This window comes from Triturus cristatus, chromosome 2_2 (assembly GCF_964204655.1).
Source record: "Triturus cristatus chromosome 2_2, aTriCri1.1, whole genome shotgun sequence".
NCBI classification, from domain to species: Eukaryota; Metazoa; Chordata; class Amphibia; order Caudata; family Salamandridae; genus Triturus; species Triturus cristatus.
Window position 1 is genome coordinate 462,564,945 of NC_140582.1, and position 27,795 is coordinate 462,592,739.

Genomic DNA, 27,795 nt, shown 5'->3' on the forward strand with positions numbered 1-27,795 from the left:
CATTTGGTGTCCTGCAGCGGATGCGGCTTCTGTGTTGGCAGATCCTGGTTTTAACTCTTTGTGTAGTTTGGCCAACATAAATAGAGGTATAGGAGCACGCCTAGTGCATTAATGGCAGGTGGTATCCGCATTCTAAGTTGAAAAACACCATGAAAATCTCCCAAGGAGGAGAACGACGCATATAAGCAAAACGACCCATGACGTATAGACGATTGGGCCAAGTCACAATATCGAACACCGTACAACGGCAAGATAAGAGCACCAGGGGACGCATAGAGCCCAAAGGATCTCTTAGCCCACATAACATTAAGCAGAGCTATATAATAGCATACAAGTACCCCACTAGGAGTATGGACACCCCAAACAACGGGGACCACCTCTTAGGGCAAACCACAGTCAGAGGCCAGACACAACAACTAGTGGAACACTGCCACAGTAGGCTTATTTCCAGCTCAAAAAGCATAAGGCATCGATAGGATGCTAAATGAAAGGGTAACCACCTTAGAACATGCGAAAAGAAAACCTGGGAAATATAGGCTTAAGGCGGAGGGCGAAAGCCCGCAAGGAGACGCCAAACAGCCGATTCGGCGTGGGCATCAAACAATAAAACCCCATCAAAGGGTAGATCAACAAGTCTCTCCCGGATATTCTACGGGAAGATGCTATCCCGCAACCAAGCATGGCGCCTCAAGGCAACCTAACCAGCCATAGCTCGGCCTAAGGAATCAGCAGTATCCAAGGCCGAGCAAGGTCACGGCCATCACGAAGAAGATGAGGGAGGTCAACATGAGCGCCTTCAGAGGCGTCCGAAAAAAGAGACTCTACAGAGTCCCACAATGCAGAGGTAGCCCGAGCCAAGACACACACTGTATTTAGTGAACAAAGGGCAGCACTAGTGGAGGCGAAGATGTTACGACCCCACGACTCAAGCCATCTGGACTCCCTGGAGGGAGGAAGCATTAACTGAGGCAAGGAAGGGAAGGCAGTTTGCAAAACGAACCCCTGCACGTCTGGGTGAACAAATAAGCAAACTGGATCATGTGGAGCAGGTCGGTGGCAGTGCAAGACAGAACGAGCTACCGGATCACCGGAAGCCGGCCGAGCCCAGGTGCCCAAAAGGGCATCATAAAGAGAAGCTTCAAAGGGCAGAAGCGGCTCCACATTCCCCCGACCCATGGTGAAGGACACCAAGCAGAGGGTCCACAGGCAAGGGGACCAAAGGGGGCTGCATGTTTAGAACACGAGTGGCTAAGGAGACTACTCTAAGAAACGCCGCACCGGCCTCGGTAGGCGTCCGAGGAGGGGACAGCAACTCATCTGTAGGCGAGGGCTGTAAACTAAGTCTACCAATACACTGAGGGTGCGACCAATGCCCAAAGGAAGGAAGCCCCATTGACGAATGTGGGTCCTGATGGGGCTCCTGAGGCGGGGATCCTGCCGGGTTCACAAATTCTAAGGGGGGCACAGGCATGGATAGATCCGGGGTAGCTGAATGTGAAGGAGACGCCAAACTCTCCCCAGAAGCTTCCGGAGAAGAGTCTACAACCCGGCGCCGACGCGCGCCAAAATGACTCCGAACGGTGCCAACTCTGCCTCGTCTGGCACCAACTCTGCTCCATCTGACGCCGAGTTGGCTCCATCTGGCGCCGACTTCACGTCCACCACGACAAGCCCCGCTTCCGCAGAAGGAGATGGCATCGGAGCCGGGGAGGCAAGCCTCCGGCGCCGCACCGGCGCCGAATCAGCCTCAACCACAACAGGCTCCAACTCTGAAGTAGGAAGCGGAGTCGGAGCCAGGGAGGTGAGTTTTCGGTGCCGACCTCGGCTCCGGGCCGGCGACCGCCTGTCCTGAGGACAGAGGTGTGCCTGAAGCAAGGCTTTGAGCACCAGCAACCACCTGCGACACCACAGGGAGCCCCACGGGACTATGCAGCGCGGCAGGGGTGCTATGGGTCATAGAGGGGGACCCAGCTGGGCCGCACCCTGACGACACCATATCTCCTTCGTCCCTGGGGGGCAATGGTTTAATTGGCGCTGGGGGCGAACCCACCGGAGATTCGGTCGGAGACCCCGCAAGTAGCGGAGTCCCCAAGGACGCCCCAGGTACAGGAGCACACCCAAGGGACGGCAGAGGTGCTGCTGCCAAGAATTTTCCGGATCTAGTCTGACGCCTGGGGATTTTCTAAGTTAAGGAATCTGCGGCTAGATGTTTCTATAAGATGCGCATAGCCATGCAAGACACTGACCACTGGTGCACAAAACTAGGGCCCTGAAAGGGAGTCCTTTACACTACAAGTCAGTTCGCAGAACGGGGAGGATGGGTGGGGCGGTAAGGAATATATAACTAATATATGTCTCTTACAGACATATCGTTACCGCAGGTAAGTAACTTATTCATCTGAAGGAAACTATTAGTTATACCTTAGAATAGGTACCCCAGCAATACCAACCCTGAAGGTGGGTCTGCAAACCAAGAAAGTCCTGGAGAACTGAACGGCCAAAGAAGCCGCCTCTCTGGAATTGGCTGTCCAGCCGAAAGTGTTTTTTAAACATGTGTAGGGATGCCCAGGTGGCTGCCTGGCAGATGTCACTGAGGGGGACTCCACGTCCCAAAGCAGTAGTGGCTGCCGTTGCCCTGGTGGAGTGGGCGCGCAGTCCTACCAGAGGCTCCGTTTTCGCCAAGGAATAACATTTTAATGCAAAGGACGACCCATCAAGAGATGGTCTGTTTTTGCACGGCCCGACCGTTCTTGGTGCCCACATAGCCAACAAAGAGTTGATCATCCACCTGGAATGGTTTTGTGCGATCCATATAAAAAGATAGCACACGTTTTGGATCCAGACAGCGGAGTCTCCCTTCCTCTTTGGAAGGGTGCAGGGTCAGGAAGAAGGTAGGCAAAGTGATGGTCTGTCCTATGTGGAAACAGGTAACCACTTTGGGAAGAAAAGAAGGTCGAGTTCGAAAGACAACCTTGTCCGGATGAACAGCAAAGAAAGGAGGTTAAGAAGAAAGAGCCTGAAGCTCACTCACCCTGCAAGCAGAGGTGATGGCAACCGGAATAGCAGCCTTGCGTGTTAAGAGTTTGAGAGGACAATTATATAATGGCTCGAAATTAGCACACATAAGGTATGTTAGAACCAGATTCAAGTCCCACTGGGTCATTATGAAAGGAATGGGAGGAAAGAGGTGAGTAATGCCCTTAAGAAACCTATTTATAATAGGGGACTTGAAAAGAGAAGGCTGATGTGGTGTTGTGCAGTTCCTATATTACCCATACAGGATCTGCGTGCTTGGATAACAAACTGTAGGATTGGTGGCAGACTGACTCTGAGCACCCCACCGAGAATGGTAGCCTTTCTGTTTTAGCTAGCTCACAGTGCCACTAGACTCTCCTCTTAGCGGGAAGAGGATCGTTTTTGGCAACCTCAGAACATGACAACCCTGATCCCTCAGAATCGTGGAAACAACGTACTACCTTTCGCTCAGTCACTCGTGCTCACTTATTAGGTCTCAGAGAGTTACACAGATGAAACATTCAGTCTTGTTACAATAAGAATTTATTGCATAGTTGTTCTTCTAGTGTAGAATAGATGTGCTGCAACAACCGTTAGACAGTAGCAGATATATATGATTAGCAGTAAAATGAAAATAAAAGGATAGGACAGTTCTACCATCTTGCAATAATCATGAATACATACATGAATATAAAATGCATGATAAAAAGAGCGCGTACTCCTACGATGCCTATCAAAATGTACCTAAATGTACCTAGTATGTGAGTAGGTGTGAAACCAAGAATCCCTCTAGGATTTAGTTTAACCCCATTACCTGAAGTGAGAGAGTGTGGGACCCAATCCTGGTCTCGAGTTGTGCCCCCCCGCCTCCCTTCCCCCCCGAGGGATGTGTTAAGACTACTGTCATCTGGAGCGTCTGCATGCAGGAGCCTCAGCGTCTCTGGTCAGTATGTCGGTCTGGAAGTCTCGGTCTCCTCTTCCAACCCTAGCAAGATGTGCTGTATTTATACAGGAAGTATCTAGGGTTTCTTTGTCCCTTGTTTTTTGTATTAGCCATTGTTGGATTTGAGGATCACGTATGGGATGAACCTTGTATGTAGATATTATACAGGTGGTGTAGCATCTGCCTGGTTTCCAAGAACCCTTATGAATATTCATTCATACTGTATGAGTCTATTGATGAAGTTATAGGACGCTATTGTTCAGGGAAAAACCCTCCTTCTGCGCCCAGGAATAGAACTAGGTAAAGGTTCACTCCTAAAGGCTCGTTACTGTGTAGTATAAGGGAGATACTGTAGGTAAAGGTGTATGATATTAACTGGGCCTATATTAGGGTACCTATATGAAACATAACACGGGAGGCTGAAAGATAGCCCTTGAGGGTGCCCAGAGCAGAGCCCTGCTGGGCGAAAGAAAGAATGAAGAGGAGAACCTATGATAGAGGGGCAGAAAGGGGAGCCACAAATTTGTTTCATCTACAGGCATATATACCAAATTCAAATCTAACCAAGGCTCTCCGCACTGCTGAAAGAGACTTTGTACCACCTCTGAGGGAAGATGCCATTTGTGATCCATCATGCACCTGCAGCTGAGTTTGTCTGCCCTGGCGATCAGGAAACCTGCCAGGTGTTGAACTACCAGGGATATACCCCAATGTTCCGGCCATGTCCAAAGGCGAAGAGCCTCTTGACATAGGGTCCATGACCCCACCGGCCTTGTTTGTTGCAGTACCACATGGCGGTGGTGTTGTCCGTGAACACCTGCACTACTCTTCCCCGAACAGAGGGAAGGAATGCCTTCAGTGCAAGACAAATCGTCCAGAGCTCCAGAACGTTGATGTGGAGCCCGGAATCCGCCAGAGGTTTCTGATCTCCGCCTCCCCCATGTGGCTGCTCCACCCCAGAAGTGATGCATCTGTCACCACTGTGAACTCTGGTTGGGGAAGGGAGAGAGAACTGCGCTTGACCCAATCCTGGTTCGTTATCCACCACTGCAATTGGTGTGCAGTGCCCTCCGATATCTGGACGCAATCGAAAAGATTCCCCTAATGCTGTGTCCACTAGAACTTCAGGTCCCACTGCAGAACCCGCATATGCCACCTGGCATGATACACCAGCAGGAAGAAGGAGGCCATGAGGTCCAGCAGCCTCAGGGTCATTCTGACCGAAAACTCGTGATAGAGGCTGAAAGATCAGAATCATAGCCCAAATAAGAGCCTGATGAAAAAGAGCTTCTGAGAGAGAATCAGGTGTGACTTTGGCACATTGATAGTAAACCCCAGTGAATGCAGGAGGTCCGCCATAGTCTGGAGGTGGGAGACGACAGCCTGGGACGAACTCACCTTCAACAGCCAGTCGTCGAGATAGGGGAAGACTGGAACCCTTGATCTGCGCAGATGAGCTGCGACCACCGCCATCACCTTCATGAACACCCGAGGGGTGCTGGTAAGGCCAAAGGGGAGCATGGTAAACTGAAAATGCTTGTGGCCTACAGTGAACCGTAGGTAACGCCGTTGAGCAGGCAAGAGTGGGGAGGTAAAAATAGGCATCCTGCAAGTCCCACGCTACCATCCAGTCTTCGAGTCGAGGGCAGGCAGGAACTGAGCTAATGTCAACATTTTGAACTTCTCCTTACGGAGGAAGCGGTTGACGTCCCGGAGATCCAAGATAGGACGCAGGCCTTTGTCCTTCTTGTGCACCAGGAAGTAGTGGGAATAACAACCACAACCTACTTCTGGCACAGGGACTCGCTCGATGGCTACCTTGGCCAAGAGAGCCGTAACTTACTGGCGGAGAAGGGCCAAGTGATCCTCTGACATGAGATGGAATGGTGGTGGTATGGATGGAGGGGTAGTCTCAAAGGGGAGGGAGTAGCCCCTTCGGACTATCTGAAAAACCCACCTGTCCAACGTGATGTTTTGCCAGTGGGGAAGGTGATTGCGGATCCTGCCGCCCACTGTCAACTGGTGTCCCTGAAGCTCAGACTAGAAAGGTTTGGAGGCTGCTGCAGAGGGGCGCTGGTGGACTGACCCGCCCGCTGGCACCCAGACCCACGATGCTGGGTCTCACTGTGAGAAGCTGGGTTTCTGTTGCAGTAACCCCCCCACTTTTTGGCTGACTACTGATGCACTTTCAATTGATGTGCCCTGGGTCCCTGCCATTCATGTTCCCAAAGCCTGTGTTCTTTCCCCAAAACTATACCTTGTACACCTGATCGGCACTCTCTGGCCACAGGTCAGCCCCTGGTAAATGGATCCACAGGTACCCAGGGCACGTTGACCAGGGAAGGGCTGCAGCATTTATTGTGCCACCCTTAGAGGTCCTCTACCTTTACACTCACACACTGCCCTTGCAGGCTGCGTGTTTTGGTGCAGAACAAAGTGAAGAGTTGACATGGCACACATCCCTGTGTGTCATGCCTACAATCCACTGCCCTGGCATGGATCAGTCACCCCTCTAGCTGGGTGCACTATACCAGTGGTGAGGGTACAGGTACAGTGTATAAGTCAATTATTAGACATTGTAAGTGCAGTGCTGCCATTAAGAGTATATGGTGCTGGGAGTTTGTCATTACGAACTCCACAGTACCATAATGGCTGCACTGAAAACTGAGAAGTTTGGTATCAAACGTCTCAGCACATTAAACCCACACTGATGCCAGTGTGGGATTTAATGAAAAATGCAGCCTCTGGTGGGTTCCCTGACTGGTACACACCAGCCTGCCACCACAAGACATATTTCTGGACCACTAGGGTGGGAGCTTTCGCTTCCTGAGCCCAGAAACACACCTCCCCCAGGCCAGGAAGAGCCATCAGTGGCAGGGGAGCTTCAAAGTCCTGGCAGCCTTTGTAATGTGACCCCTAGTCTCTCCTGCTATCAGGAGCAGGCCCCCTTCCTGTCTCCCCTACTTTTCGGAGGAAAGACAGGCGAGAAAAATTAGCCAGCCAGAAGGTGTGCCCACCTCTGCCAACTCCACCCCTCAGGTGGGGGAGGGGAAGTGAAGCTCACTCTTCAGTCCCCGCCATCTTGCAGATGGCAGGCAATCCCCAATCAGGATAAGGGATTGGGGGAACAACCTTTACAACGCAACTTTTACAACGCACTACGCTTACAACGCATTTTTTACAACGCAAAATCCATTACAACGCATTCCATTACATAGCATGACACTACAACGCATTTTTAAAAACTACCTTTACAACGCATTCCATTACAACGCATACTACCTTTACAACGCATACCATTACAACGCATAATATTACACTACACTATCCAACACTTACCCTACTGTTGCACCCCCTGGAGTTAGAATAGTAATTTTTACCCCTATACTATCCAACACTTACCCTATTGTTGCACCCACTGGAGTTAGAATAGTAATTTTTACCCCTATACTATCCAACACTTACCCTACTGTTGCACCCCCTGGAGTTAGAATAGTAATTTTTACCCCTATACTATCCAACACGTACCCTACTGTTGCACCCCCTGGAGTTAGAATAGTAATTATTACCCCTATACTATCCAACACTTACCCTACTGTTGCACCCCTGGAGTTAGAATAGTAATTTTTACCCCTATACTATCCAACACTTACCCTACTGTTGCACCCCCTGGAGTTAGAATAGTAATTTTTACCCCTATACTATCCAACACTTACCCTACTGTTGCACCCCCTGGAGTTAGAATAGTAATTTTTACCCCTATACTATCCAACACTTACCCTACTGTTGCACACCCTGGAGTTAGAATAGTAATTTTTACCCCTATACTATCCAACACTTTCCCTACTGTTGCACCCCCTGGAGTTAGAATAGTAATTTTTACCCCTATACTATCCAACACTTACCCTACTGTTGCACCCCCTGGAGTTAGAATAGCAATTTTTACCCCTATACTATCCAACACTTACCCTACTGTTGCACCCCCTGGAGTTAGAATAGTAATTTGTACCCCTATACTATCCAACACTTACCCTACTGTTGCACCCCCTGGAGTTAGAATAGTAATTTTTACCCCTATACTATCCAACACTTACCCTACTGTTGCACCCCCTGGAGTTAGAATAGTAATTTTTACCCCTATACTATCTAATACTTACCTTAAATGCAATTTAATATTATGCGTTGTAATGGTATGCGTTGTAAAGGTAGTATGTGTTGTAATGGAATGCGTTGTAAAGGTAGTTTTTAAAAATGCGTTGTAGTGTCATGCTATGTAATGGATTTTGCGTTGTAAAAAATGCGTTGTAAGTGCATGCGTTGTAAAAGTGTGCGTTGTAACGACATACATCCAAGGGATTGTGCCCGCACCCCCATGTGGGATGAGCACACCAAGGGTGTAGTCACCCTAAGGTCATTAGCCCATTGGCTACTGTCCCCGAGACCCCTAAATACAGTATTTAGGGGGCAGCTCTAAACCAAGAAATCAGACAAAAAAACACAAGAAGAAAAGAAGAAAAAGGACCGAACAGCTGTGCCGAAGCTAACCAGAGAAAGACGCCTACTAACTTGACCCCAGCCCTACCGGCCTGTCTACACCTCGAACCTGCTCCTGCAAAATCCCAGTGTGTCCTGCAGCCAGCAACCTCGAGAAACCCGGAGGACCTGCCTTCCTTCCATCCAAAAGACTTTGTCTACCGTGAACACCGGATTTGTTAATCTCCAACCTCTATCCCCAGCCGGAAACCACAAATCCGCACCACTCTGCACCCGCCGTCCACGACCCGAGCTCGAGTGGGCAAACACCACGAGGAGGTCTCCCCGGCGATCCTGACCCGAGATCCAGCGATCCCTGACCTGCCTCAAGCCTCCAGCCGACACCTGCAGCCTCAAACTGGAAGGTCCCCCCAACGGCAACCAGGAGCTGGTAAGAAGATCCGACCCTAAAAGGCACCCAAAGCCCCATGGCCTTGGGTGGCCCAACCGACGGTGCCTAGCCAACCCCCACCATCCCAACTTACCTCTCAAAGTGGTGGTTGCACTCAGAAGACCTTCGTCCCCGAGCATGCAGTGCCTTTGCAAACCGGAGAATCCCCATTGGAAGTAACAAGGCGCTCGACATCGAAACAGCACCCTGCACCCGGCTTCTCTAGTGTCGCTGAGGGTGTACCTTTGGTGCTACTTTGTTTTCCCATTTGCCTTGAGCTTAAGTCCAGGAGCTTTGCTCCCACAACCCAATGGCCTGCTTGTCAGCAGCCACCAACCGGAGGCCCCCTATCCTTCATAAGATAACATTGGGCCTCAGCACTCTGCACCCGGCCGCCCTAGTGCCGCTGAGGGTGTAACAAGAGTGCATCCCTGACCCTGGGGGACCCATGAGTCCCCAGAACACCAACTCCCACAAACCAATACATACCCTGAAACGGATAACACTATTTTCCTCCATAGGATAACAATGACTGTTTTTCCGTGACAAGATTCTAAGTGTGGAGTTGGTAAATCTATGAAAAGCTTTTAAACTGTAACCAAATAACCAACAAGCTTTTACTTACCCGTTTACAGGAAATGTCCCAGTGCAGTATCCAGGTATACTGCACTGTGTAAGAAAGGTAATCTCAAAAGTAACTTTCCTGTAATTTTACTAAAAAGCCTATACAAAGTATATGTACTGCATTTCCAAAGCATTGCATTTTCAGTACCCGTACTGTAATCAAAACCAAGTGCATATACAATTGCAATTCAAACTGCTTACAAACTGCATTACTACTTTAAAGTGTGTATTGCTTACCTGTTTCAGGCTTGCTTGGTTCTAGAAAATAAAATAACTAAAAGAATATGTTATACAGAAACAATTGGTCTGAAATTCAGTCTTTGAGTGTGTGAAATCATTTGCTGACTGAGTGTGAACAACAAATGCTTAACACTGTCCTCTGATAAAGCCTTACTGCTCGTCCAAAATACCACAAATGGAGAGTAAAGTGGTATCTAACTTCACCTCTGCCTACCTTCGGGGTGCCACTGGACTCTGTGCACACTACACCTCACTTTGGTATAGTATATACAAAGCACCACAAGTATGGTTCAGCACCACAGTCCGTCAATGCAAAGAGTAAATAGATCCGTAATTATACAGGACCAGTGGCATTAAGAGCAAATCACTGCTAATACAAAGTCTTCTCATTTTGTTTCTTCTCTTTTATTATTGCTTTTAATCAGATTCTCCATCAGGCGACGCATTTCGTCCTGTTGACCTAGGACTTCTTCAGGGCAAAGTTGTGGCACACCAGCCACAGTTGAGTGACGGTATGTTATTATCCATATAACTGGACCTGTTTCTACGTCGATCTATTACCACCAAAGTTTTCTAAATGAATTTTTCAAAATCTTTTTCACATCCAAAAGGAATAGAGCAGGCAGACGTCCAATCACCATCTATCTACGCACAGTTATGCCCAAAAAGTAAGGTTGGCTTGATAGCCATAGACTTAAAGAGATATGGGGACAAAGGGTTCCATTAAGAACCTATGGCAATAAGCATGTTGTGTCCCGTTCAACTCGTATTTTGAACGGAGGCAGTCTTCCGCCCGGTCATGGTGATTGGACGTCTGCCAATTAGGTGCTGGAGGAGGTGTTGTAAGTGCGACCCGTGCCGAAGCCACCGGTATCGAAAGCCTAGAACCCCCAGCCTTGTCCGCGGGGCCCGAAGGTGCGCCGGCAGAGTCGGGCTGCCCAAAGATGGAGTAGAGGGCTTCGTAAAATCTACAAAGTTGGGGTGGGGTCACCCTGGCTCCCGAAAAGGGAGGGAAGCTCAGAGCCAACCAAGTAGGCTCCGCGGACAGAGCCGAAGGACGTCAACCTTCCGCATCTTGAGTCGCGACGGACGGGGAGAAAGTAAAGAGCGACGGTGCTTCTTCTTCTTTTTGTGCTTTGACTTACCCAAAGACAAAGACTTCGAAGAAGAGTGTTGGTGGTGACTCTGCAACCGGTCCAGCATCCTTCTTCTCGACCAGGACCTCAAGTGGCGCAGAGCTGACTGCCGGGGTTCCAGAAGCTTTTGAGACCGCTCCCGCAAAGACTCCCGGTTCATGGCCCGACAGTAGGAGCACAACTTTGGGTAGGGGTCGGGCTCCAGGCACCACAGGCACACAAGGTGCGGGTCCATAACCAACATCAATTTGTGACAGGAGTCACAAGGTTTGAAGCCAGTCTGCCAGTGACATCCCTGTGCACAAGGAGTCGACCGACTCAAAAAAGATGTCGACAAGAAGTAAAAAAAAGCTAGTCAAAAAGTGACTAAGGTACCGCTCTCTCCGGATCTGCGCTGGATGGTGGGGAAAAAGAAAGAACCGACGTCAGCACGCAGGGGCAGCGTCTAAGTAGATACCGCGACAATATCCCGGCATTCACGACGCCAACAACGAAAGCGGAGTCGACCGACGCCACCTACCGATGCACAAGGCTACTGCTACGAAGAACTTTCTACATGTCCAGTCTGATGCCTGGGGGTGATTCTAAGGTAAGGAATCTATAACTAATAGTCTCTTTCAGATAACATGTTTCCATGAGTCTCATATATTTATTGTTAAAAATAATGGGGGGGGGGGGGGGGGGGGGGAGACGGGGCGTGGCCGGGCAAGGTGGCCGAGCGGACCTAGCTCGCTTCGGCTCCCCGGTCCACGCGCTACTCTGGCATGGCTTTGCCGAGGACGCTGCCGGTTGGGGTCGCCTCCGGGAGGTAGGACTACTGCTGGCACACTATCGCTCGGCCTAAACTCCCGCTGACTCTTTTTGGGCCGGGGGGCGCATTGCTCTGCTCCACTCTGGCGGCGGCTCTGCCCCAGGAGTTCCCGCCTGCGCCTGCCTGACCCTAAAATGGAGGTCGTCAGCATCCTGCAGATGAGGATCAAGGCCTTCCCTGGCTCCCTTTAAGCCTTGCACCGGCTCCTTGTCCAGCCTGCGGTCTCCTCCCACGTCATCAGCCTGCTTCTGACATAGCCAGGGGAAAGAGGATCCTGATGACGCCGGGTTGCTCCAGGGCCTTACGGAGCAACCTCGACCTGCCTCTGGGCCCGATCTGACCCTGATTTCGTGATAGTGGCCGCGCCCTGGGGGATCTTGGCCTCATCACGGCGCGCCAACTCACGCCAACGCCTCGCAGCGTGCTCTCGCTACACTCCAGCACAACCAGCGGGTCTGCGTATTGCACCACTTCTCGTCGGTCCCTGCCTGCCGACCACTGCCTACCTCGGGTTCCTGGTACTGGCTGGCCACGATCCGTTTCCAGTGGGATATGCCTACATAGGGGGTCATACATTCCTCGCGGACATCGCATTTGAGAATCCGACAGCTCTATCTGTGCCTTCACCCCCTCCCAGTCTAGTAGCCTGCGGCGGGGAGCGCTACAGCCTCATCCCCTCGGGTGGCTACTCAGGGGCCAGCTAGGTCCGCACCATATGCCACCAAAGAAGACGACGAGCAGGCAGGCGGCTAGGGTCTCGGATTTCTTCCTCCCCTCAAACGCCCGGCGCTGCGGGGCGACACAGGAGCCACTGCAATGGCAATCACGAAAGCGGACTTGGCGGCAATGTTTAAAGATTTCAAATCGGAACTCTGCAAGGATCTCAGCCAGGACATTCAGACCTCCATTGATCAACTACGGGCAGACCCAACGAGACGCATGACATCCCTCCAGCAAGATATAGACTCCGTGGGCACTAGGGTCCTTGACTTGGAGACGCATTCCCAGGAGCAGGAGCGACTGAACACAGAACTGCGGGAGGATGTCCGTCAGCTTCAGGAACAGCTCCACCTATCTCTCCTCAAGACGGAGGACCTTGAAAATCGGTCACGGAGGGAGAATGTATGTATTCGAGACCTTGAGAAGGGTGCGGAAGGGCCCGACCTGGCGGCCTTCGTGGAGGGCTTGTTTGCGGAGCTCCTGGCCCCCAAAACGCTTAAAATCAAACTGGACAGAGTACACCGCGTGGGCTCCGCACAACCTGGTGAGAAGAAAAGACCGCGCGATATCCTGGCTAAATTTCACTCTTTCCAAGTGAAGGAGGCGGTCCTCCAGGCAGCCAGATCAAAGGGCTCTATTTCATTTCAAAACCATTCGTGCTCCATTTATCAAGACCTAGCACCGGCAACTCTGGCGCTGAGACAACTGTTTAGAGGCATTACTACCAAACTTCGAGATGACCACATCCGGTACAGATGGACGTTTCCTTTTGGTTTAAGTTTCGACTTCAAGAAAAAGAGCCGCCACATTACAGATCTGAAAGAGGGCCTGGAGCTCGACTCGGACGCCGCACCAGACAAACATGGAGACCAACCATGGAGAGCTCAGACGACCTTTGGCTGGTCGGTGGACACACGCACGGGCTGACGATGACTAGTGGCACTTCCCCCCTGGGACGATGACCTACTGTTTCCCTGAACCTGGTGGGGGTTCTGGTTCTCTGTGGTTTCTATCTCAATGGTTGCTGCTCTTGCCCCCGACGATGGCCGGGGGTTGGGGCAGCCCCCGTCTTCCAATGAAGCCCTTCGACCACAATTTGGGACGGTCCTCCCCATGAACTGCATGAGTCCGAACTTTTGGAACTCCGCTTACCCAGGGAAGGACATAAGCACTCACGACCTGTCCCCTTCTCGCAGTACGAACAGGGCCTTTAATTTGGGGGTTTTGTCATTGTTTTGCATACTTGGTCAAAGTAATATGTTGATACTATCCAGATGTGTTTTCTCTTGCGAGCCTCGGGGTTGATGCCGCCGGGGTTGGCGGCGGGCGCTGATGTGCCTGGTCCTCCTTTATTGCCGATCTTTGGGAACTTTCGGTGTGGGAGGGTTCTTTTGCCTACCATTGTTTTGCAGCCACATCTAGAGATTGAACAGTCTTCTTTTTTCTCTTAACTTGGTAGCCGGCGTGGACGGGGACCTCGGACCCAATGTCCCCCTTGGTTTCCACGGGGGCTTTTCGCCTCCGGTGGACCCATGTTCTCACTTTTCGGAATCCTATTCTAATTTTTGTTTTCTGTTGTTGGGGTTTGGAGAGGGTTGGGAGGGAGACATGGTGGTGGCTTTTTATCATTCAGCCCTGGAGGACCTTTGGTTGTTCGTAGATCTTGAGATGAATAACCCACGTAACATCCTTAGGGGGCGGGCGCTGACGCGAGACACACTTAGGCTACCGGGGCTTCTACAAATACCCATACTTCTATCATTGACACTATGACCGTCACCATTGGAACCTGGAATGTCAAAGGCCTTAACTCCCCTCAAAAACACCAGAAAATCTGGAAATATATTATTGACCACCAGTTAGACGTGGTGGCACTCCAGGAGACACACCTCGCCAGAACCAATGCAACACGCTTTAAACACAAACAATACCCCTTAATCTATTGATCTTCAGCCCTTACCAAACATAGGGGAGTGGCACTTCTGTTCCGCTCTTCCCTTTGTTTCCAACCATTAGAGGCCCTTTGCGATAAAGAGGGACGATGGGTCATGGTCAAGGGCCGTCTGATAGGGAAGGCCTGCACGTTTATAGCACTATACACACCCAATTCGGGTCAGACTCAGTTCCTACACACGCTTCTCGGAAAATTGCTGGATTTTGTGGATGGTCAGATAGTCCTCCTAGGTGACTTTAACTTGACCTGGCATAAGGAATTGGACAGCACACACCCGCAGCGCTCCACACTGGGATCCCTTTCCGCTGACACTCAACAACAGATCCAAGACCTCTGCCTCCTTGACTCTTGGCGTACCCTATACCCCCAAACGCGGGACTTTACCTTTTACTCACATGTACACCGCACGTACTCCAGACTTGACTATATCTTCATCAGCCAGTCCCTAATGGGTTCTCTCCTGGACGCCAAGATTTTCCCCCTCTCTGTGTCCGATCATAGCTTGTTTTCCATTTGCCTGTCCTGGTGCGGGGAAGCAGCAGCTGCGCCCAGGTGGTACTTTCCGGCATCGCTAGCGCGAGATAAAGAATCTTGCGCTAAACTTAGGGACACCATTACAGGCTTCTTTGAGGTCAACAAACCAGAGGACACTTCGGAGTTTATCACCTGGGATGCATTCAAAGCAGTCTTCCGCGGGAAATGTATCGCACTTAATTCAGCATTAAACGCACAGCGTGCTAAGGAACGAACTCGACCAGAGCAGGAACTGCCATCTCTTGAGCACACCCATAAACTACACCCCACTCGGCAGACTCTCTGTCACTTGACTGCACTCTGTGGCAAACTCCGTGCCATTTACGGAATGCATGGCTTGGCAGTTCGGGCTGGACTGTTCCCATGAGGCACAGGGTCAGACTGATTTGCATATGGCCATGTCTGAACTGGGGCGGCAGAGTGGGCTAAAGAACGGTGGTGGATCAAACCCAGATCTGTTGACTGGGTGTGAGTGTTTGATTGGTTCTGATTCTCCGTCCATCACCACCCTCTTTTGTACCGCTTTGTTCGCCATAAGTTGGCAGGGTATGCTCAGACGTGAGTCCCTTGCTCACTTTGCCACTGGATTCAAGCAAGCCTGGCTGAAGACGGCTGAAATGCCAGAAACCGGTCCTAGGAAGCTTGTTTCCGGTCCAGGGAAGGCATGGCTTGGCAGTTCGGGCTGGACTGTTCCCATGAGGCACAGGGTCAGACTGATTTGCATATGGCCATGTCTGAACTGGGGTGGCAGAGTGGGCTAAAGAACGGTGATGGATCAAACCCAGATCTGTTGACTGGGTGTGACTGTTTTATTGGTTCTGATGCTCCGTCCATCACCACCCCCTTTTGTATTTACGATAATAGAGCTGAGTTCACACTTCTCAAACTCCGCCATTTATCTTACTCACACAGCAACAAAATAGGTAAACATTTGGCTAGGCAACTACGAGATAAACGGGAGAGGGAATACATAGGTGGCATTGTGGGTCCCTCTGGGGAGATAACGCACAGGGAAGAAGGCAAAGCTGAAATCTTTGGCTCATTTTATGACGTTCTTTACTCCGGGGATGATCTAGATACTGACACCTAACAGGAATATCTTCGTGCACTGCCCCTACCACAGGTTTCCAACGAATGGAACGAGCTGCTCTCTGCTCCTTTCACCCATGAGGATGTCAATTTGGCAATCAAAGCCCTTAAACCCTACAAGGCCCCAGGGCCGGACGGGTATACCGCCCTTTTCTACAAGACCTTTGCCCCCGACATCTGCCCCTACCTTACACGGCTTTTCAACAAGATGGCCGAGACCGGGGAACCTGCTCCATCTATGACTGAGGCCATGATCTCCGTGACACCAAAACCTGGGAAAGACCCCCAACACTGTGCCTCATACCGACCTATTGCTCTCCTCAACCTCGATGCCAAATTATACTCTTCCATCATAGCCAAACGAATGAATGACCTCATGCCTGACCTCATACACCCAGACCAGTCCGGATCATTAAGGGCCGCCAAACTCACGATAACACTCATAAAATTGTCCCTCTCATTGAAAAGGCTAACAGACGTCAGATCCCTGCGGTATTGGTGGGTCTGGATGCTGAGAAAGCTTTCGACCGCGTAAACTGGGCGTTCTTGTTCCACACCCTCAAGGCATTCGGTTTCTCAACACAATTCCTAACCATGATCCGAGCTAACTATCGACAACCTCGCTCCAGAGTGGTTGTCAATGGGGTTAACTCAGCCTCCTTGTTCCACTCTAGAGGCACTAGGCAGGGGTGTCCCCTCTCTCCCCTACTCTTCGACCTTTGCATCGAGCCCCTCGCAATGGCAATTAGGGTCAATCCTTATATCCGAGGTATTCCGTTCACGGGGGAAATCACATAAAATCTCCTTATTCGCCGATGACGTGCTCTTATCCCTTTCGGACCCAGCCACATCTCTCCCAGCCCTACAGTCAGAACTTGCACCATACGAACTGGTTGCTGGCTTCCGAATAAACTTTGGCGAATCATATGTTCTAAACCTCACATTGCCGGTGCCAGAGGTCCACAGACTCCAATCTCTCACCCCCCTCGCTTGGGCTTCCTCCTCTATACAATACTGACACCGAGGATTAACAGGTTATATGCGGCTAATTTCCCGCCTATTCTCACTCGCATACAAGGGGACCTTTAAAAGTGGCAGCCTCTCTTCCTATCCTGGTTGGGCCGGATACACGCAATAAAAATGACTCTCCTCCCTAAGCTTCTTTATTTATTCCAGGCCCTGCCCATAGAGCTAGACAGGGACTTCTTCCGCCGAATTAAGACTATGATCCTACATTTCATATGGCAAGGGGGACGTGCCCGCTTCTCCTTCTCCATGTTGCGTCGCTCCCAATCAGAGGGGGAAGTGGGCCTCCCTGACATCCAGTTATACTACAAGGCAGCACAGCTTCGAGTTCTGGTCGAGTGGTCAAAAGGGGAATCAGATAAACATTGGCTGCACATGGATCGTAGCGTAACTGGCAGAACCATCTGGGATTTAATATGGCTCCCTAAAAAAGATAGACCCCCAAACACGTACATCGCAACACCCACACGCACTACGCTAAAGGTGTGGGACACCGTGGCGGGAGACGAGAGGTGGACCTCTTTTCCCTCTCCATTTACCCCGCTCCACTTTAACCCAGAATTCCCACGGGGAATCCAAGAGGGGCCTTTTGACGCCTGGAGAGAGGGGGGCTGCCTTGCTCTGACCCACCTTTTTCATAACTATGACCCTCTCACATTTGACAGTTGTCAGCGGGACTATAACCTGGGTCCCACAGAACGGTACCACTACACTCAATTGATGCACTGGGCCGTAACATCACCAATACGGGATGCAGCCACCCGGCCCCTTACACGCTTCAAATCCTTCCTCACCAAGACCACCACTATGAGAGGGACGATTTCCTACCTATACCAATTTCTTCTCACCACTTCGGTCTCCCCTAGACCGAGATACATGTCCACTTGAGAAGACGTTTTACAACGTCCCATCTCTGATACTGAATGGACAGACATTACACGCTTTAATCACTCTTCAGATCTAAGGGAAGCCCACCTAAAGACCATAATGGACTGGTACCTCCACCCCTCTAGGCTCAAACAGATCTTTCCCAACACTTCTGACAGATGCTGGAGAGGGTGTGGACTACTGGGAGACTTTAAACGTATCTGGTGGGACTGCCCGACTATTCGCCCTTTCTGGGAGGAAATCCTTACGCACATTAAAGATATACTGGGGTACCCCATTCCAACCACCATGGCGGTGGTCCTTTTGGTTCTCCGTGATTCTACACTTGAACATCAGACTCGGGCAGACAAATCGATTATGTGGCTGTGCATAGGCGCAGCGAAAGTTACCCTGGCTGCCGCCTGGAAAAGGAAGGAGGCACCAGCGATCTCCCTGTGGCACTCTAGGGTGTGGAAACTTCTTAGTTTGGAGCGATTGGAAGCTGTCTTTCAAGACAACTTTAAGAACTTTGAATTCCGGTGGGGACCGCTGGTTGCCTTCCTTTCACGTGGTCTACCATCCGCTGTATGCCCTCCGTCTCTTAGGGCTCTTCATCTCTTCCAACTATAATCTGCCTCATACAGCCATAGCCAGCCCGGCTGTGGGTTAGCCGCCGCTACCATTGTCAGGGAGGGGGTTGGGAGGGAAGGGGGGATTGTTTTTTCACTCTTGATTTATTGTTCCTGTTTTTCCCCAATTGGGGATTGTTATTGTATAACCATGAGCTGTTCCAATGCCTCCCTCTGAAGAAGGCTTTTGGGCTATTCCCACTGCAAAAGAAAGATGGGATGCCTATTATCACACTGGCTATCATCAATAGTTGTTCTGGATACAGCCCATACCCATCCATATAAGGAACTGTAATCCCCTTTAGCACTCCAATGTTACCGGGTTGGACTGATATGGAATGTTCAGTGTTAGCAGCCACTTACAGCCTCATTGCACCTAGTGCCCCCATGTTAGGATGCCTTGAAAAACATTTTATCTATTGTATCATGTGCCTAAAAACAAATAAAATAAGTTTGACAAAAAAAAATGATGGAAGGGAAGGGCGCTGGTGTTGCAAAGCTTTCATCGTGATTGCCATATTCCTGAACACGTACCAGAGGGAGTTAGTAGAGACTTGAAGATCCAGATCATGGCCTCGTGAAACCCTTTGATCTACTGCGGTGTTGCAGGTGGCCCTGGAAACTCAGGTTGTGGCGGGACAACTTGCAGGATAGTCTCTAATGCCTATTGAATTTGTGAGTGAGTTCGGAAGGTATGGTGATACCCTTGAGCCTTCTAAGGAGTATGAGGGGTTGGAAGTGGTCGAGTCCATCTTGTATTTTTTGTGGGTTTTTCTCTGTGACTTACCCAAAGACAACCAACCTACGGAACGACTCCTGCGACTATCAATTGGGACTGACCTTTCTTCCTGGTTCGGTCTCATCGTTGAGTCTTCTAGGGCTTGATGGAGTTTCACCTAGCAATCTCGTATGGCTTTCAGGTTTACTGACGCACATTCACTGCAGGCCTTGGAGAATGGGCTCAACCCCAAGCACCACAAGGAAACTTGATGAGGATCCATCACAGACATTTGTTTGTGGCAGTTCTTATAGGCTTTAAAACCTAACATTTGAGAAGTGACATTTTGCTTGCACATTGGATTTTTCGCACATTTCACTTGTACGTTGGATTTTTCAAATGTTAAGAGATTTCAGAGATGAGAGGTAGCTCTGGATCCTCGCCTGATGATATGGAAAAAAAGAGCGGATGTCTGCATGCAAGAGTGGCACCTATACAGGCCACACGTCATTTCCAGAAGGGAATGGCATCAGTGCGGAACTAACGGGCGCTACCTACTACTGGTCAGAGGTACTGCTCACAGATTTCTGGATCCAATCTGACTCCTGTGGAATATCGAAAAGGTGAGGAATCTGCAGTTAAAAGTCTCTATCAGAAGCTAAAGCTTTCTACTGTGTCTTACCTATGTGTGAATTCCACTAGGCATTAGGCTATTCCAGAAACTTTTGGCTATTATTCTGTAATAGTTTGCAAGTCAAAGGTACCATTTGCATGTCCATTCTATCTTTAATCAACTATTTTCCAGAAAGTTACAGTTTACGCATGCTTGAGCCAGGCACAATATATTTTCCTCCTGTATGTCACAGTTGAAGAGAAAAAAAATAATTTGCATTTTTGGGCATATTCCTAACACAAGCGATCAAATGACTTCCTCATTCCCTTTCCCCACATCACTCCAAATCTTTACAATCCTAATAGGTCACATTACCTAAATCCCTGAAGGGCTCCAACATGCCTCACTATGCTCCAGATCTACAGAGTTCAAACCAATGATATTTTCTTTAAGGTCCATGTCCCTCACCATTACTACCAGGCCTTAAGTACCATCCTCGTCTGAGAAGGAAAAAGTAGCCACGAAAGCCCTCCCCAGACAGACAGTGTATAAACCATTCCTTACCCATTCTGCTACTGTCTGTATGTAATGACAAACTCCCAGACCATATACTCTTTATGGCTTTACTGCACTTACAATGTCTAAGAATGGACACAGACACTGTAGGGGTACCAGGATTATGCACTTGTACCCCCACCAGTGGTATAGTGCACCCAGCTAGAGGGGTGTCTTACCTATCCCACAGTCAGTGGGTTGTAGGCAAGGCACACAGGTATGTGTGCCATGTCGACTCTTCACTTTTCTCTGCACCAAAACACGCAGCCTGCAAGGGCAGTGTGTGTGTCTTAAGGTACAGGGCCTCTAAGGGTAGAACAATATGTGCTGCAGTCCTCAGATGCCATCCCTGGTCACAGTGCCCTTGGTACCCATGGTACCTTTTACAAGGGACGTACATGTGGCCAGAGCGGTGCCAATTGGGGGTGCAAAGGTACAGTTTTATGGAAAGAACACATGCCCCGGGGACATGATTAGCCGGAACACAGGGCACACTTAGTCAAAGAGCATCAAACAGCAGGCAAAAAGTGGCGGGCAACTATGCACAAAGGGGCACTTTCCTACAAGAACAATTTAATTTGAGCAGGGAGGCGCGGAGTCGACCCTGGATCCGGCTACGCAGAACCGTGCCTAGAGAATTGTTTTTCCTTACCTTGTTCATAGACTTCTTTTTTTTGTGCCTCTTCACTGAGTGTCCCAAGGGCCTCGAGTGGGAGGAATCTGTCCTGCGACCACCTCTTCTTCGATCAGGACAGGAATCTCTGTGGAGTCTCGCTGGCCGGTGTCGAATACCGGGCCACAAGGAGCTGCAAGGCCTGCTCTCACAAGGCCTTTGGAGCCGTGGCCCAACAGTCCGAGCACGCCTTTGAGTCGTGGTCACGCTCAAGACACCAAAGGCAGACGAGGTGGGGATCAGCAATCAACATGGCGCCACGCGGTTTAAATCCTGCCTTCCTCAAAGACATCCCTTGGCACACAGTGCATTTCTTTTCGCAGTCGTCAAAAAGTAAAAAAAGGCTTGTCAAAAGGCAACAGAAGGGTTAGCTCTTCCTGGATCAGTGCTTAATTGGTGCAGAAAGAAACAAACTGACGCCCGTGCGCCTGGGTGGCACCTATATAGGTGACCGTAATGTCATAACTGACACCACGCAGAGCCGAATGGAGCCACTAGGCAGCCTACGCAAGGAATACTGCTCAAGCAAAAGTTTCTGGACCCAGCTTGACACCTGGGAAATTCAAAGGTGCAGAATCTGCAGTTAGATGACTATCAGATAAAAAGACAGCTGACTTTGGGCCCTATCACAGCATACTATATTTGGAAAAGTATTATACATGTTTAGTCTACTACAATATGCAACATCTATCTCAAAGCTTCATGTAAGTAAGGCAATCTTGAGATTTAAGAGAAAGCTGAGCAGGAGATCATTAATCAAGAAGCAATAGTATACAATCCAGTTTAAGAAAGTGGAAATTGTAGATTTACCACTAAAGTATCATTAGTATGATGGGCTAAAGCCAATTTCTATTTTAATAGTTCCATAACAGAACCTTTTTCTGCATTAATTACGTTATATGCCCATTTTATTACCTTCATAATCAAATGGATAAAAGTATTAATAAGTCCAAATTCAATATATAAAGTTTGAAATGGTATTGGAAGAGCTTACTAAACAAAATCTATTAAGAATTCTTTCTTTCATACAGGTTGAAGGGAAACCATTTGGATATTGCTGCATACTCCAAGGTATAACTCAGCGTTGGAGGAATGTTTACTTTATAAATTTTTAACAAATAAGAGAAATGGCGTCTCTACAGAGATATCAAATGTATTGAATGCCACTGCATGTCCTAAAGCATTACTCCTATTTTGTGTAAGATGTAGCTTACTATCAAGGAAGTGTTAGAATTTTCCTACCTAAATAGGTATAATGTGTAACTTGTTCCAATTTCTCACCACATATTGACCAGCAAAATGGATTGCAGAGTTACCTACACTTAAAAGCTAATGACTTAGTTTTAGTGAAATTGATTTTAAGATGATGCTTTTCGGTAATGAAAAAGAGCACAATTACATTTCTCTGTACCCCAACTGGTGTCAAACCACATAGTAACACATCATCTGCGTGCATCAGAAAATGCAGGAGTTGTGTGCCTATCCTGGAAGGAAATAGCGACAGTTCATCATGAGCCATAAAAGTCCACTTTTTAACCACTACCAGATAAGCTGGCAAGTAACAATTGCATTAGGAGAGGATAGCCAATCACCCATCATACTCATCTTTATGTGGGTTAACTTGAGAGAACCATGGCAGCCTCCTTTCCACAGGGAATTCCTCAGGGTTGAATCAATCAATTAAAAAAATGAATTTGAAAAAAATAAAGAATGATTTTCAGAACACACAAGAATTTTGCAATTTTAGTAGCACTATCGCTTTGTAAAGTGTTGACCAACACATCATTGGCATCGGAAGGCTTCTCCATCAAGCAGTCTGTTTTCAGAACTTATTTTCGAACAATGCTATACTTGCAAAACCTCTTTTTAAACATTTTCACATATACTTCTAAATATTTGAATTTTTCCATCAATATCTTAAATGGGAAGAGTATATATTGATGCAGAGTGCCATGTGCCTTTTGGATACAGAACGAGCTACGAAGAAGATTCCATAAGAAGCTTGATGGAGTCATATCGATTGGCTAAGTAAAGCAGAATATCAGCTGAGTAAAGTGAGATTCTAGATTCACACTTCTCGTTCTTTTTAACCCTTCTCAACAGAGCATGACTAACTATCCAGCAAGCCAGAAGCTCTATTAAAAATACAAATAGAATTGTGGCAAGAGACATACGTTTCAGTGGGAAGGGGAGTGGTAATATCCCATTTAGTTTAACCCTGGCCTTTGGTGAATCATACAGCAAACATACTCCCACTATCATTCTGGAGTTGAACCCCATACTCTCCAATACAGCAAACATAGGACTTAAAGTGAGAAAAGCAAAATGTGAAGAGTGGAATGCTTCAAATAATCTTAATCAGTGGCAAATAATTATACTGGAAAACAGTTCTGCCCATTGGGTTCTTCACTCACAGTGCCACTCAAGACAAGGGCCAATCTTATGCAAATCATCCTTAACCCTGTTCCAACAGAAACAGTCAATTTCCCTACATCCCCACTGAATGGGAATAAAAGCAACACGACACCTACTGGGCAATAACACTGAATTAAAGATTGAGTATAATGCCATAGCAAGCACGGGACTCACATCTGGACATATAATTGCCATTGGAGCATCTCAGTGATAAAAATAAAAATAGAGATAGTAGATACTTGAATTGTTCTCTCTTGGTTCATATCAACAGTAGTAATGCCTCTATAGCACAGGCGGAGAAAGGCAAAACCTACCACCGGCACAACTACATGAAATACAACAAATAAGCATGCATAGTTAACTGGAAGGTTAATTAGGTGTTTGCCTTATAAGGGCTACTTCAAAGAGCATCAATCAAATATCACACTGAAATATCTGCTATATGAGCCACATTATTTTGAAAGTCAAAAATGCAAAAGACAAATAATGTATAATTAACGTAAACACACTGAAAACATATGAACAAAGGGACCTCATTTAAAACATTGTTACTACACAGACACCGAGCTTACCTGTTCTGGTTAGAGAACTGCTTTTAGCTGTGGTAGTATTCCTTTGAGGAGTTCCATCAAGAAGATTGTGCAGACTCGGGAAGCTTCCAGTTAGATAGCTGAGCAGGCTTTCTTTTCGTGGACTCTCCTTTACAGGCATTCCTGAACGAACAACATGAGCTGGGGAATCATTGGCAGTATCACCACTAGTGTAGCTCAAGGACTGGTAAGGATGAGTACCCTGGAAAACAAAAAAGGAAATGAACACCTTGGGCCGTCTTTTTTGTGGACAATACAACTGAAGAAATAGAAAAGGAACAATTGAACCGCCCATTACTTATCATGGTTGAGAAGGAAGAAGTAAGAAAGCATGAAGATGAAATAAAATTCCTGGCAGCTACCAATCTTATGTAAAAGACGAGTTGAAAACACTCAGGTAACATCTGGTGCTGGTAGAAGGCTAGCCACTGGAAGCACAGGAAGAGTAGAAGAAAGAAGGCAGACTTAGGCCAGATAATTTGAAAGTGGAGTATAAATTGTCAATAACTAATTTCAGCATATGAGGAGGCATATGGAGGAAGCTGGCTCTGAATATGCTGTACCAAAGAAAGGTATAGTGTGCACAGACTCCAGCGAGTCCCCAGAGGTATAGCAGAGGAGAGGCTGAATCAGGTAAGTACTAACAGCTCTCTTTGTGGTAGTGTGGGCAAGCAGTAAGGCTTATCCAGAGGGTGTGTTAAGCATTTATTGTATTCACTCAATCAAGACTGATGGCACACACTCAGACTAAATCCAGACGAATTAAGTAAGTATAAAAAAGGTGTACTTTGGTTTCATTTTTAGAATCAAACAGGAATTGGCACAGTTAAGTGAAATATACTCTCCAAAGCAAGACTTTACAAGGAAATGCAGTTGTGGTTGAGTTTGCAATCGTTATAGTTTTGTATTGGTTCAAAAAGCAGTTTCAATTACACAGTACATACTTTTGGAATAATTTTGGATTACATTCAGATTACATCGACAATTCAGGGTGGTACGCGTGGATACCACGCTGGGATCTCACAATACAAGGTAAGACAGACGTTTTAAGATTTAAAGTTTAGTTACTTTTTCTCCATACAAAAAGAGCAGTTCAACAGAGAACAATTTAGGAACAAAAGTACGAGTTACTTACCTTTGGTAACGATGTATCTGGTAGAGACGTTGTCCAACCGAAGATTCCTTAACTTAGGATATCCCCAGGCGTCAGACTGGATCCGGAAACTTTCCGCAGTAGCACCTCTGCGCGCCGGGGGACGGCGCCACACAACCCCGCCCTGACGTCGTCCACGTACGTGACGTCAGAGAGGTCAAATAAGTCCCTTCCGGCGTGCTGACGTCAGTTTTCTTCGGAGAAGCTTTTCCGCGATACAACGCGGAGCCACCAATAAAAAAACTGTGAAAGTATGGGAACAGTGTGCGATGAATGAAAATCCGTGAATAAATAAGGAGGATGGTGCAAGACACCATCGTAAAAGACAGAATTACACACTGTCTACATATAAGTGAAAAAGCTGTGAGAAAGAACCTCGCAAGCTAAGCAAAGACCCTTCCCAAGTGCAACAAGGGAAGAATATCTCAACAGGACAGAAACAGACTGTTAATACCATGCAGAACAACAGACAAAAATAGACTGGCAGAACCATATAGAACTGTGCCGTCCAGCAAGAACGGAGCACAGAGAGAACATTCCACCGCAAGAAGGTATGAAAAGTCTGGCACTGCCCCTATAGTAATGAAGGTCTGAAACAGAGGTGAACAGATCCCCAAAGAAGACTACTGTAGAGGAGACCAGAACCCTGAGCCAATAGAGATGGCTGGAAGGCAGCAGGAGAAGTTAAGAAAATGAAGAGGAATTTCCTGGTGAAGGTCAATTAAAAAGACATCTTTTTACAGATAAGAAACCCATGAGAGGGAGTCGACTGCATTATGGTAACAGACACCCTTGAGAGGGAGTCAGCTGTATTATGGCAAATCTCAAAAGGGACGCAACAATGTGAGCACCCATGAGAGACAAAAGCAATGTCAACCTAAAAGGGGGGCCAGCAGAGAACCCCACTTGGCAAGGACCTCGCAGAACGGGGAGGCTGGGTGGGCGTTAAGGAATCTGTGGCTAGACGACGTCTCTACCAGATACATCGTTACCGAAGGTAAGTAACTCGTACATCTGATAGAGACATCTAGCCGCAGATTTTTTAACATAGAATAGATACCATAGCCATACCCCAAAAGGGGAGGTGGGTCTGCGACAGGACAACAAAAAGCGCCAAGTATTTGAGCTGGCAACAGAGTGACGCACAATGGGAAAGGCTGTGGCGGAACAGCCAGACAGCAACCCAAATAGCTCGAAAGAGCAAAAGATAACGGGATGCAAGACATCCCAAAAATGCCATAATGATGCTACACCATACCTGTATAAGCATGAGAGGTAGAGACTGCACCAGCCATATACCAGAACAAAAGAAAGAGAGAGGAAGAAGGACCACTCTCAGCGTAATGGCGCTATATGTGAACACCGACCAAAGGTTGAGAAGAAACATGAAGAGATGCAACCAGAGTCTGCCAGGCTAGCCCACGGAAGGAAGGCCGGAGAGGCTACAACCAAGAACCAAAGGTCAAAAGATAGAAATTAGCGATGTTTTTAGAATTGCAGACAAGAAACACGCCAAGTGCACACCCAGTCTCAAAAAGGGGGAACAGGGGCGAACAGTAATAATGTTAAGCACGCTGATGCAGGTGACCATAGAAACATGCGCAGAGCAAACAGCTACAGAGACCATAAGGTGGCGTAGCTAAAATAAGCATAAGGCTGCTCGACCAGTCAGCGGTAAGGCCAGGGTGAGAACCATCACACGAAATACAAATATGCAGGGTTGAGATCTAGGACGAATGACATTAGAAGAGCCGTCTCGCATGCCCTACTGATACAATATAAAACAGCCGAACAAAGGTGCAGCAGAGGCACCAAAGTAATAAGGCGTAGAAACTGAGGAATAATCGCAGAATGTTAGACCACACCCTCCGACTGGAAGGAAAGTAACCCTTGTCCAGAAAAGAGAATTGTTCAGTAACTGAACACGGAGAAGGAAGCAGTGTAAAACTGGGGAATCACCCAAGTAAGTGGAACGCAAAAAGGGGTCTTATTGGTAATGCCACATGCATCACTGGAAAGGTCCCTGAAACATGGAGACTTTGAACCAGACCTTGCTGCCCCGGGGTCATGGCTCGGACAGCGAGAGCTGCAACTGTCTTCCTGGGAGAACGTGGGGCTGGGAGATCACCGCTGCTAGAGGCGGCATGTGTGGGACGAAGCGGCGGTTGGTTTGTTTATTTATTTCGTACATAGCGCGGGTATCACCTAGGTGCTAGAGCGCTTTACAGTAGACATGGGTAGTTACAGAAGGTTCCAAATTACCGAATATTACCAAATATAGGTACACACGGTCATAATTACAAAATAATAAAGGAAAGAGAGGAGACAAGAATACTATATGACAGAGAATTTATATCTGTAATTATGTTATGATTTGTCATTTAACCCCTTGAGTGCCCCGCCCTTTCCCCCTCCTGTGCCGGGCCTTTCATTAGTGGGTAGGGTCCATGACGGGATAGTCTCGTCATGGGCACAGTGCAACCGCGCTCCATGACGAGACTATCTCGTCATGGGCATAGAAGGGGTTAATGCATTTGGCAGGAAACTGTCTGGATAGTTGTTTATC

General features: G+C 48.2%; 1 protein-coding gene across 12 annotated transcripts in view; it reads right to left on the bottom strand.

Moving 5' to 3' along the window:
• BLTP1 (bridge-like lipid transfer protein family member 1) overlaps positions 1-27,795 on the bottom strand; it is a 1,988,102-nt gene that overhangs the window by 1,081,007 nt on the left and 879,300 nt on the right. For all 12 annotated transcript variants that reach the window (XM_085641559.1, XM_085641555.1, XM_085641564.1 and 9 more), the window contains one exon: positions 24,059-24,278. In XM_085641559.1, the coding sequence (XP_085497685.1) occupies positions 24,059-24,278 (220 nt within the window). The remainder of the gene's footprint in view (positions 1-24,058; positions 24,279-27,795) is intronic.